Here is a 12,778-nt window from a genome sequence, read left to right as displayed (position 1 = left end):
CTGAAGACACACAGAAAGGTCATAGGGCCATATTATAATAACAAAAAGGTACCTGGCAAAACACAATTATCATGTGACAAACACTGTAGAGAAATTGTGCATAAATTAGCACTTTGCTGGTGCAATATCCCTGCCATTACCCGAGCCAATCACAATTTCACAAAATGACAACACTTGTGCAGGTGCTTCATACACAATACAGCACGTTAAATAGGTGACCTTACAGTAACAGCTATAATTCACATCATTAGAAAGATCCATAGTTGCCTTATTATAAAAAAGAATAATTACTGAAATTACTGCAGTAAATAAAAGACAGTAAAGTGACACTGTGGAGTGACACGTCAAGACGCTGTGAAGACCATAAACATGAAGCCTAAAATAATTTGGTCAGGAAGAAGATATCACCCAACAGTATGTGTCCAATTCCATATTTAAATAACATATCCCATTGTGCTTAACACACTGCTCCCAACACTCATTCTCAATGTAGTCTGTGGAAAACTTAGGTTAGGCTGCACAATTTGCTGTGGTCTAGGTCTTTAATGACTTACATAAGTATTGAGAAAGGATCCCTTTGTTTTGATACACTATTCGGTATTGGTACGTTTACAGAAATAAGACAGTTTGCATGACCACCCTTTAGTGATCTTGATCTGCCCGTTACCTGCTTTCCAGTGGACTTAGTGTCAGAATTACTCATGGTGAAGGTATTGCTTCCTTTTTCGTATGTGCAGTAGTGTCGTGTCCATGTACACCCCAGAGGCCCTGCAACACAACAGAGGGAGGCAGGACAAAAAAGAATCCCAAACCTTTGGAATGAGTTCTGAATTCTGTAAGATATCAAATGTTGTTGCAAACATGGATGTAAAGTGGTACTATGCAGTGTTTTCTCTCCTGTTTGAGAGTACATCAAAGTGCATCAATTAAACAGACTCATGACCTGTGGTGAAGCAATCAATTCTACGGAGGGGAGAGGAGAGATTTGTTTATGTTGATTGGTACTGTATAAAGGCCATGCACTTGTCTGTGCAAGGAAGCTGTGAGTCTGCAGGCAGTCAGGCAGGCCGGCGGGCAGGCATGCAGGGAGGAAGACAATGAGGAAGACAAGGAGGCAGGAACGCTGATGTGAAGACAAACTGTATTGTGAGAAAACTCACGTTTCTCCTGAACGTAGAGGAAGCCCTCCATGGTCCACTGGCCTGGGGGGTTATAGTCCTGGTCTGCAGACCTGATTCTCTTCATCAGCTTCTCCACTTCCTGCTTGGTGCTCACAAAGTTGTTCCTTGTCTGCATTAGAAACAAATGGAGATATTGCTATAGACATGCTTGATAACTCCTTGGGAACACTAGTAATATGACCAAATTAAATACCTCCAATAGATCCAAAACCACAATGAAAAATTCAATAACTTTTGACAGCAGGTCAAACACAGAGCGAGCCATTAGAGGTCAGTGCCATCCCTCTTGCTGTGGCAGTCAGCATAACAGCATGTAGCCTCTAACCCAGAAATGGCAGCACCCACTTGTGTCTGGATACTGGCTGACAGAGTCCTCTTGCATACAGAGTAACTGAGTGAGCCTATTGGAGCCAGTGAACTTGATCAAATCAGGGCCCTGAGGCTATGACTGGCAGTCACCAGAATGGATGGGCCCTTCAGTTGTCTCTAACATAACAATTACATAAACATTTTTGACATAATCTGCAGAAACATTTGTGTTTCCATTATGGGCTGGAGAGTCGATAACACAAAGTATTAAGAGGAGAGAGGGTATCTTACATTCTGCAGGTTGAACTGAAGCTGCTGCTTGTAGGGCTCAAACTCATGTGCAAGCTCATACCCTTCATGGTAAAATGTGAACAGGCCCTGCAGGAAGGCCAGAAGCTGCCAGGGAAACAAGAAAAGGAAAACTACTCAACCATAGACATGGACACACACACACACAATACCTACAGTACATGCACAAACTGCCCATCGTACGACACTCCTGTAATCATCACAATGGTGTACTTAATAAGTGTGGGAAGACTAAAGCAGCCTCATCAACAAAAAGTCATCACGGAGTGTACTTGTGTGCAGTACAGTTGTGAGGTAAACACAACAGCATTACAGGGGTTAGGCTCAGGCCAACTTCAGGCCAACTTGTCATTTTGAGCTTTGATGGACTGGGAGGATAAAAGGAGTTGTTAGAGCTAGTGAGCCTGCACTGGGGACTCTGAAGCGTCTGCTTGAGGGAAGAGAAAGACGGTACTCAGGGTGGACGTGGGTGGGCTCTGAAATAATATTTGGGACCTGTCTGATGATTGTTTCATCAAAGACAGCCTGGAGAGTGGGATGCTTCCCGACTCGCATGATTTTCATAGCTTTCCGTCTTAGCCAGGTAATCTGGGCTTTCAACTGTCCACTGAGATCACCAATCCAGGTTTAGATGCCATACTGTAGGATGATCTCAAATACGGCATGATAGGAGAGGTGCAACACTGTCTGGTTGTCACCAACCAGCAAGTACAAACATTTCCTAGCACTCAGTTTATTATAGATAAACTTGTGTATTTATTCTACAGTACAGAAGGAATATAGTATACATTTTACATTCCAACATGCACTTTATATGTATATCATATAAAAACATTTGAATTTATGTTATTGTGTCTGTATGCACATTTCTGTATCTTCTGTATATGATTGAACAGCGTCAATGTGTCAACATGAGAACTAGATTCTGGTTTCAGTATCGAATATGGTACACCAGAACAAGCTTAACAAGGAAATCAGCCAGTTGAGGATTTACAGGGATAAAAGGAAATTGATTTCTCTTTCTGTGTAAAAGATAAGAGTTTGACCACTGAGGGGAAAACTTTGAAAGCTTCTTTGTGAGTGAGGGCTTATCTGGTCTGCTGACTGAAGAGTCTTGTACAGCTCAGATTGCTGCTCGGCAGTGTTCACTTCCTTCCATCCCCGGACACAATTGCTGATGTAATATCTAAGGTGTAGATACATATCACAATAGTTCACTGTCTGAGTGTCCATATTCATCATGGGCAAGGTTAGGCCTTGTCACCCCCCACCCCCCCCCCCCTCTACTTAGGGTTTCGAAATTTAAATTGTTGGCCCAGGTTCTCAGTGAGCTGCCAGCGATGGAAACAAATGGGGCCCGGGATTTTTAAAGAGCCGCTTAGCTCGCCTCTCACGTTCTCTGCTACTTAATACCTGAGAACTTAATGCCTCCTCTTAATTTCCTGTCTAAAGATGAGGGCACTGCCAAACACCCTCCCCATTCCTGGAATGGGGGTTTAAGGTGTTTTAGACCAGCCCTTTGTGCATAGTCTTGTTTTACTTGAAATTGACCACTCCACCTTCATAGCAGGTGCTATGGCCTAAATACTTTGTTGGCTTTCAAAACAACTTGTGGCCATTCATTATCCCTTCCATAGGCATAAGAGTTTCTCCCCAGAGTACGTGGATGTGTCCGGGGTTATTCTCTTCTATCTACCCTCTTTGGACATCACACCTGTGGGGGAGGACATAACAGATATGGACATGTGGCACACACACACACTGATTCATGGCATGGCCTGAAAATATGGTCTAGGTCTTAGTCAGATGAGACGAGAGAGAGACAAAGAAGAATTCATGATTTGTATTTATCTCCTAAACCTCAATAAAGAATTTAACAGTTACTTACGGGTTCAACAAATTCAAATTTCTTCTTTTCTTGCACCTCTTGGATTTTGAAAACGTACTCAAGAGATGCATCGTAAAAGGCGTGTTTTTCTTTGTCAATCTGTGTGTCAGCCTGGGAATGAACAAACACTAGGTTACTCTGATGACACAGGAAGGCCAAAACCTGTGTATGCACAGTGGACAACTGGGACAGAGTAAGTTAATGGTTACACCATCACTTTGGGAACCTATACAAACCATTGCCTGGTAAGGAAATGAGTAACTAATGATGCAAACAATTGTGCTACAGATACCCTGGGTAGTTGTGTGCAGTAGAGTCATTGTCGTACCTCTTGTAGGAATGTCTCCTTCTTTTTAGAAGATAAGTTGAGGTGCTTCTCCAGGATGGAATAGTATTTCTCAGTTTCCTTGTCGAATTTCTTCTTTCCCTCCTAAGACAGGGGATACACAGTTGGACATCTGTGTTGACTCTGATAAACATGCTATAGATTACCGTAGCCATTACAACATGGCTTGGCATAATGAGCACATGTTGTCTGTGGTGAAACAGCACGGCCACTAGGTGGGGGTCTAGATTCATTTTGCCGCCAGGCTATTTGTACCAAGTAATATTGGTTTGGCCCATATATGTATCTCTTTTATTTAGTCTTGGTACATGACCCCAAAAACGGTCCACTAGACAAACAAGATGGTCAGTAATAACCTAAATAAACATGTATAATAATAGGTTTATTGTATGGGAAAAGCCTTATTTTGTGCTTTTGTTTAACAAAGCTGAAATACAAAACAGGTTTTGAGATTCCACAATTGTAACAATCAATGAAACAAACAACAATGTTACTAGAAAATCAAAGCATTTTTTTGCTTCACTGTCCTGTTCTGTGGTCATATTCTAAAAACTGAGCTACGGACTCTCGTCAGTGTTGAGCTTACGAGCTGGAAATCGATATTTTATGCCAGATGCCCATTTACTAACCACATGGACTTGGAGTTTGAACACTTCACCTAACAACAGATCCAATTCACAGGCCGTAATGATACTCTGTCCAAGCAGAAAGTATCCGTCTGGCTGAGGGTAGCCAAGCTTGTCCTGATTTAAAACACTGCATGCCTGGACTCTAAACCAGTCTTCACCCACTTATTCTCCTTCTCACTCTACAAACACACACCAAAGGGCCTGTCGAGAGACAGAGGGGAAGGGATATTTAGAGCAAACTGCCACTGTAACCAGACCTTTGGTTGCTTGTTTTTATTCCCATGGCCCTTGAATTAACCCTGGGCCTAATCTGCTACCTACTGATATGACGTAACACAGCATGTTTCAGCAGTCCCATCTCACTTTAAATCATTGGACGCAAATTCAAACACGACCCTCTTACCCCCTACATTACTATTACAATTCCCCACAAAAATCAATATATAATTTCATGTGTTACATTCCTATTTCCGTCTTTCTTGATGTCTGGCCCAAGATGGTATTTTTAGGGGGTTGACAAATCAATGTTGTGTACATCCCCATACTCATCTGGAAAGAAAATAAACAGGTATAACACCAAATAAATAAAAAGATAAATAAATATGATATAATGTTGACAGAAAATAAATTTCCCATTGGGTTTGTACAGTTTTTATTGGAGAGCAAAAGGAGAGTAGACAGTGTCTTTGTGAATGCTGTTGACATGTCATTTGGGAAGAATCCACCCAAAGAAAACCCAGGGGAAGCCACACACACTGGGGATTACGTCAAATGAAGAGCTTTAGGTGCAGTCAGAGCCCCTGCCCTTTCCAACAGAGCGGATGTTACTGTTCCAGGAAACTCCTGGCATGTGTGTACACTTACTGTTTAACACGCTAACAGACATAGGGATAGAGAGAAAGGGAGAGTGAAAAGGCCAGGTACGACTACAGTGAGCTGCGGATACCGTAATTCAACACTCCCTAGCTTAGTTTAGATCCTGGCAGAATGTGTATGAACTGGTTAAACCATTAAATGAACTTCCAGGAGTACGGATGTTTACAGGTCTGTGCTCACTTTGAGGGCCAAATTCCCTCTCAGGGTTCTATGGCCATCAAAATCGGGTAGCGACACTTTACAGATCTGACACCCTGGTGATGGTGGTGGCTGGTGTTAGAGAGAAGGCGGGTGTTAGAGAGAAGTTTTGAAGCCTGATGTAGGGTGGCAGGGGACACAGCCATTGATAGACAGACCCTGGAGCCTTTTACAAGTCCCTGACAGAACCTTATGTCATAGCCTTCCAGCTATCCGACCGCCAAGGACAGATGGAGCCTAACTGGGACTGCCAGGCACCTCCCTGTGGTTTCTCCTGCTAGTCAGACTTCCTCATCTGTTTAGTTTGCCTTTATGCATAAACGAGAATCAAATAGCTAAAGGCTACCCTGGTGCTTACTTTGTGAGCACTGATATTCCTTGATGAGGAAGTCTCTTGCCAGCATGCTGTCATTATTGTTAGTGTTCTTTGATGGTCCTTTTCTCAGGTGGGAGAGTCTGCTAATTATCCAGGAAGCCTTGCAGAAAGACTAGTCAGCTGGGAGTCACCGGCAGGTGTTCCCCCTCTCCTTAGGTGCAACCAACTCTGGAGCAAGGTAAGTGCTCCATACTGTACAACAGACACCAATCCAAGTAAGTCAAACCTAACAGCCATGTACTGCCTTGGTTTGACACAGGCCCTAACGACCCTTAGGGCCCTGAATTTAGAGCCTCTAATCACCATGGTAACAGTCGCAAGCAGAGGTGTGGGAAGTGGGCATGGTGGGTGTGGAGCAGATCAACACAGATATCAGACACTATTGCCACATTTTGGTCCAACATTCTGAAATCTCCAAAGGCAGTCTCTGCTTCCTTCTATTACAGGCTAGCAGCCATACACGCACACACACACTCACACGCTCACACAGACAGTAAATGTGTGTCTGTGGGAAGGAACATGAAAGCAAGAATTCTGCAAACCATCTCTCTCAGCTCATTAAAACTGCGTCTAATTGGAGCAGGGGTCCAGAATGGCGATTAGACAGCAATAGTGGGGTTATGCTGATGCTCCACCACACACGGGCAGGTCTGCTTCCAGAGAGGCAGAAAAAAATGGGCTTTTGTCAAGCTACAGTATTTTACTTAAAAGGGGGGAAATACATTATTCCCTTCTGCAGAAGTTAGTAAACATGAAAACAAACAACAGATGCCTTAATTCAAGCCACCCTAATTACCCTGAAACTAAATTGAAGAAAATGTTAACAATGTTTCAGTGGAAGACTCTTTCTAAAGATCTGTGTGTGTTTATATATATATTTTTTTTGTGTGTTATTGCGCATGAGGAACAATTGTAGTTGGATGACTTGACTTTTATTGTCAAAAACATCTGTAATAGATAATGATCGTTTTTTTTTTTTTTTTAAGAGAGGAGCTAATCATCAGCGGTCTGTCTGGACTATAAATGTATAATGACAGTCCTGATCACTTGAGCCACCATGATCACCGGACCATCATACGGGTTGGGCTGTGTGGGCACGTGTTAACTCTTCACACCCAGGTTGCATAAGACACCCATGGTGCCCCTTATTACAGATGCCTTATAGGTGAGACACACCACCTCAGAGCTTTGCAGCCCGCAAGTCAAACCCCTCTGCTGTTTAGGTGAGAGAATATCTTTGGAGCCTGCACAAATTTCAAGGTCTTGCACACACACAAGTGTTCACACACCCACAACACACACACGTGCTTGCACAGCTAATGCTGAGTCAGCTCCAGGCAGTTTACCACCCTTGGCTCCAACATACAGTCCTTATGGCTGTCTGGGTTTAAGCCTGAGGTTGAGTCATTAAGGTGCAGAGATTGGTGAGTGATGTCTACAAGTGCTTCATGTGCTCAAGAACCAAGTACACACAGGTAGACTACAGTAGCTACTATATAAGAGGAAATAACTAACCAAAACAGTAAAAAATGATACTATAAAATGACTGCATAATGGGGATTTTGATTAATACAATGAAATTACCTATTTTTGGGTTAATTATTGTAAGAACATATTATATTATTAAAGAAGTCTTTGCCAGCCACATTCTAAGGGTACAAAATATATCCTACAGTATGGTATTTCCCATGGGACTTAAAAGCAGATACCATAGAAACAAAATTTGAAAAATGATTGTTACATTTTAATATCAGTTTTGTTTAAGATTCTGAAATACGAGTACTTCACTCAAAAATAAAAGTATACATTGAAGACCATTTAAAAGCTTTGATTTAGTAAGTCTATAAATGGAATAGAAAGCTTGTTACAGTTCATTTCAGTTCTGTATGCTTCCACCAAATGGCACATGACAACTCTGGGAAGTTTCATTTCTGTATTCAAGTCTTAAGAAAACAAACCAGCCTAGTGTTTACCTTTGAATTTGTAGATGTACGTTACTGAATTTACGCGGCTTATTAAGATTTTCTGGAACCACAAAAGTGTGTGTGAAAAAAGAGTATGCCTGTTTCTTGTTTGGGTGTGTGTGTCTGCTTATGTGTACAGTTCATGTTATTGCCATGAAACTGTTGTGTTTTGGCCTTGGAAGGCAATCCATCAGTGAGTGACCTCACTGGAATAACCAGCTGTATTTCCTAATAAGGTAAGCACTCCCTCGTTTGTTCATCTGATGTCCACCGATATGGCAAGCAGCCACTTGAGGGGTCACACTGCTTTAAGATCCCTCAGGATTCTTGGAATGGTGGAAAGTTGTCTTGGCACTCGTGATCTCTGCCTTTTATCTCACTCTGGTACGACTAATGTTCAGCAAAGGAGTGTGGGCTGGGGATTGGGAAGGGGTGGGGGGCTGGACCATTAGGAGGAAGTGGTTTGAGAAAACAAAATAAAGAGGAAGGGAGTGACAGGGGTCTGGCTTTTAAGAAGCCATTTTATACACAGAAAGCAAGGGGCAATAACACTGAGTGCATGTCTGTGTTAGACAAACGGCAGAGAAATTAGTGCTGTTGCCTCAATATGGCTGATTGATGGTTCTGACACTCATAGAGCTAAAACAGACACAGGTTAGGAGAGGATAGTGAAACAAAATGACCCATGTTACTGACCTTATGTGATATTTGCTTTACCTATCAGTGAGGACACAAACTACGTACAGTGCTCTATTTCAATCTCTTTGCAAGCCGGTATTTTCTGCAGAACAGATATAAAAAGTCAGATTCTGACTTTGAGGTTGGAATGTTTCTCACAAGGTTGGGCCTATGTACAGATGGGAGAATCATTCACTGTGAAGAGGTGGGTCTGACTCTGGATCTCAGTCACTGTGAAGAGATGGGTCTGACTCTGGATCTCAGTCACTGTGAAGAGATGGGTCTGACTCTGGATCCCAGTCACTGTGAAGAGATGGGTCTGACTCTGGATCTCAGTCACTGTGAAGAGGTGGGTCTGACTCTGGATCTCAGTCACTGTGAAGAGATGGGTCTGACTCTGGATCTCAGTCACTGTGAAGAGATGGGTCTGACTCTGGATCTCAGTCACTGTGAAGAGGTGGGTCTGACTCTGGATCTCAGTCACTGTGAAGAGATGGGTCTGACTCTGGATCTCAGTCACTGTGAAGAGATGGGTCTGACTCTGGATCTCAGTCACTGTGAAGAGGTGGGTCTGACTCTGGATCTCAGTCACTGTGAAGAGGTGGGTCTGACTCTGGATCCCAGTCACTGTGAAGAGGTGGGTCTGACTCTGGATCTCAGTCACTGTGAAGAGATGGGTCTGACTCTGGATCTCAGTGGGAGGTGATAGAGAGTTGTGTGAAACTCCGACAGCATGTGTGTGATCTCACAAAGGAGTGACCACAAACAGTCTGCTAGACCTTTCATGCGCCACGGCTTTGGTATGAAATTAAAGCGGGGCTTGAAGCAACGAGACCGCAGTTCAGAATGTGGTCAGCTACTGCTGGAACAAGCCGCTGCGGCAGCGGAAAAAAGATCTTGGGGAAAAGCAATGCCCAGGCTAGTCTAGTGAAGGCACAGGTCGAGGTGCTCAATGCATTTAAGCAAAGTGTACAATGAGAATGTCATATCAAAGTGGGAGATTGTGTTGATGATTGACTTGTTGGAAATTCTTAGTTGATAATGGACAGCATGCTTTGTTCGAGCTTTTACGTTCACTTACTTTTGCAGCGCCAATCTGTTCCTTCCGGAATTTTTCCAATGGTGTGATTAAAACATCATCTGCATTCTGTATCTGAAAAAAAAGAGTGAAAGAAAACCTTTTGATGATTCTGATTCACTGTCATGCATTCACAGTGTTGGTGGATGGGAGAAACCTATTTGCATATAGTATGCACATTAAAGCTCAAGATCTACTAGTAGTTAATAATAGAGTTCACAGCACAAAGAAATAGTAGAGACAGTAGGACACACATAATCTGAAACCATCTATAACATAATCAGATGTATCAATATCTTTTAAGCCAGTGACAATGAAAAATGTGTTCCTTTGTGGCCCCGGGAGAAATGAACAGAACAGATATGGGATTTGGTCGCCAGCAATAATCCCGCAAATGAGTGAAATTGAATCTTTCACATGTGAGCTGTGAAATACCAGCATTGTCAGACCTGGTTGAAATATGACAGGGGAGCAGGGAATGAAAGAGCCGTACAACGCTAGAGTGCAAAATGCATTTACATTTTTGAAGTATGTCTCTATAGATCAGTGGCTGGCTTCTCCTGGACGAGTTTAGCAGGCTGCGTCATGGCCCCAGTGGAGGTTTCTCTTAAGCAGCCTCACACTCATTCCAGCCAGAAACAGATAACAGGAGATATATAGCATCTATTACAGTATATCCTCCATCGTGGCTGGGTGAGCGCTTCAGAGGCGCCCCATTAAGGTTTGGGCTGAATTTCCTGTAGAGGCTCTTCCATCGCTTGTGATCAGGTGACATCACACTCGTACAGCTGAGTGGTAGAGGGCTGTCAGGAAAGACAAGGAACTTGCCCTGATTTAGCGTGTTATTCTGCGCCATGACTGTATGTGATAAACTAGGGACGGAGCTCCATAATACATCCATAATACCCACTCTCATTTTAAAGGTGTCTATTCAGATGGACTTTCAGCCTTGCGCGCCCTGCAACCATCCTCCGAGTTATCACTCTCACTTTCTCCCACAATCACTTTGGCTCTTCCCCTCGCCTCTTTCCGGAGAGGACCGCTTCTGTTATGACCCATACATCACAAAGTGTTTTCATTCTCTCAAAATACCCTGCGATCCCCTTCACCCACACCCACACTGGTGCTTAATATACATTTTAAAGTTCCAACTATTTCCAGAAATTGCCTTTATTCCCTAACATTGTTACAATTCTCTCTTGTATTCTAATCGCAAGGCAAGCTTTAATAAAAAACAGCATGATTTGACAGATTACTGTATCTAGACACTATGTAGAATTTGTCATAATGCATGTTAAGGTCTAATTTTTGGGGATATCAAACATTTCAGCAAATTTGCAGATAATTACAGTATTTCTAAATGAAATGAATGTGACATTCATCCATCTGAAAAGGCTTACTTGGGGCTCCCTGGATTTGTAGCATTATGCATTTCTAGCATTGTGGTGATATGCCCTAACTCACACTCTGCCGCAATAGGATTGAACAATTGGATTGTGTGATGCTGAAGAAGCTACAATACCCCTCAGCAATTTAATTACCAGCTACAGGGATGACTGTCAGTGTGCTTGATTGTACTGTATGTGTGCTTGCTTTGCTTTACAAATATCAACATTTCAAAGTTGTTCTTGGATTTATTTAACAATGACTGTTATTTAGAGTGATCTTAATGGGGACTCTGGATTTCAAGTCAGCGTCAACACATGTCATTAATGATTTAGTTATTGGGTGTTTGTTGGTCATTATCAGAAGTTGTTCATTGACATGTATCACGATTCACAGTGAGTTTTTGTCCCAGCATGGCCAGTTGAGTGTGTATGCGTGTATGAGTGTGTCAGAAGGCGTGTTGCTGTTGTGTCTGGTTCCCAGGAGGAAGTGGGCCAGTATGGGTATCCAAATGTGACCCGGGGATGGGAATATTTCATGGCAGTCATTTACAAAAGTTAACAATGACTGTTTTTTATAGATACCAGCATACAGTATACAATATAATATCAGTCAGTGACGTCTATGAACTTGAAACTTGATGAGACTCATCTACAAGTATTGAAAAGGTCTAACTTCAGTGCTATAATATAACAAAAGCATGTTTGCATAATTAAACATGTCTGTGTGTGTGTTTGGGGGCGGGGGGGTTAACCCCTTTGGATCAGCAGTCTATGTTTAAATTCTGACCAATATCCATTAGGAATATATATATATATATATATATATACATTATACAAATGTATAACCATATACAGATTCAATGAGTTACAGTAATACACTCTCATCAAGATAGGTAACATGAAAACTAAATATAAACTCTTTAAGTTTTTCAAATCTCTTAAAACCATTGCAGCAATTCATCAAGCATTAAAACAAAGCTTGATGGCATAATTAACCTATAAGTTGCCGAGCTGGACAGAGAGACAGAGAGAAGTGAACCATGCCAGCCATATCTAGTTGTCACTGTAGATAAAAATCACTTCCACCTTCACCATGAGGATATGACAGGGCATCACATTTCGAGAGGTTAGAAGAAGCACATGATCTGACCTTTGAAAAGAGGCTGTGAGAAACAGCAGTATGTTTCAGTTCTAGCCCCGCATCACATTCAATAGTGCATATAAAAATTGTGGGAAAGTTGCCACAGAGCTAACAGTGAGCCTTTCATCTAAGATGGCAGTAGCACCTAGTTTTGTATTTCGTCCTACCCTATTGAACACCCACTTATTTATATGAGAGCAAATAACACTCTACTTAGAGGCATCGGTACAGCTTACTGAAAAGGCACTAAAAAATAAATTTGTCTTGAGAAGATCCCTAATGGTCTTAAAAGGTTTCTGGAACATACAGTCCTAGGTTCGCCTGGAAAGCAACATCATGAGACAGGCAAAATAATTTTCCTGCTGAGCTATCAAAGATTTTAATGTTGATGTTTTATACATCGATGAAGGCATGCTA

The 12,778-nt window shown here is 42.2% G+C and overlaps 1 protein-coding gene across 7 annotated transcripts in view; it reads right to left on the bottom strand.

The window, feature by feature from the left end:
* arhgap42b (Rho GTPase activating protein 42b) overlaps positions 1 to 12,778 on the bottom strand; it is a 36,766-nt gene that overhangs the window by 9,551 nt on the left and 14,437 nt on the right. For 4 of the 7 annotated variants that reach the window (XM_084673968.1, XM_084673969.1, XM_084673965.1 and 1 more), the window contains exons 4-9: positions 9,836 to 9,907; positions 4,016 to 4,117; positions 3,688 to 3,798; positions 1,782 to 1,886; positions 1,161 to 1,290; positions 668 to 768 (exon numbers count right to left, since the gene is read on the bottom strand). In XM_084673968.1, coding sequence (XP_084530094.1) covers positions 668 to 768; positions 1,161 to 1,290; positions 1,782 to 1,886; positions 3,688 to 3,798; positions 4,016 to 4,117; positions 9,836 to 9,907 — 621 coding nt within the window. Of the gene's footprint in view, positions 1 to 642; positions 769 to 1,160; positions 1,291 to 1,781; positions 1,887 to 3,687; positions 3,799 to 4,015; positions 4,118 to 9,835; positions 9,908 to 12,778 lie in introns of all 7 variants that reach the window. The other 3 variants (XM_084673967.1, XM_084673963.1, XM_084673964.1) reach the window with 1 other exon arrangement.

This window comes from Hypomesus nipponensis, chromosome 15, assembly GCF_054491055.1.
Source record: "Hypomesus nipponensis isolate SF chromosome 15, ASM5449105v1, whole genome shotgun sequence".
Classification (NCBI taxonomy): Eukaryota; Metazoa; Chordata; class Actinopteri; order Osmeriformes; family Osmeridae; genus Hypomesus; species Hypomesus nipponensis.
The sequence above is the reverse complement of the archived record's forward strand: the minus strand, read 5'-3'. Positions and strand labels throughout refer to the sequence as shown.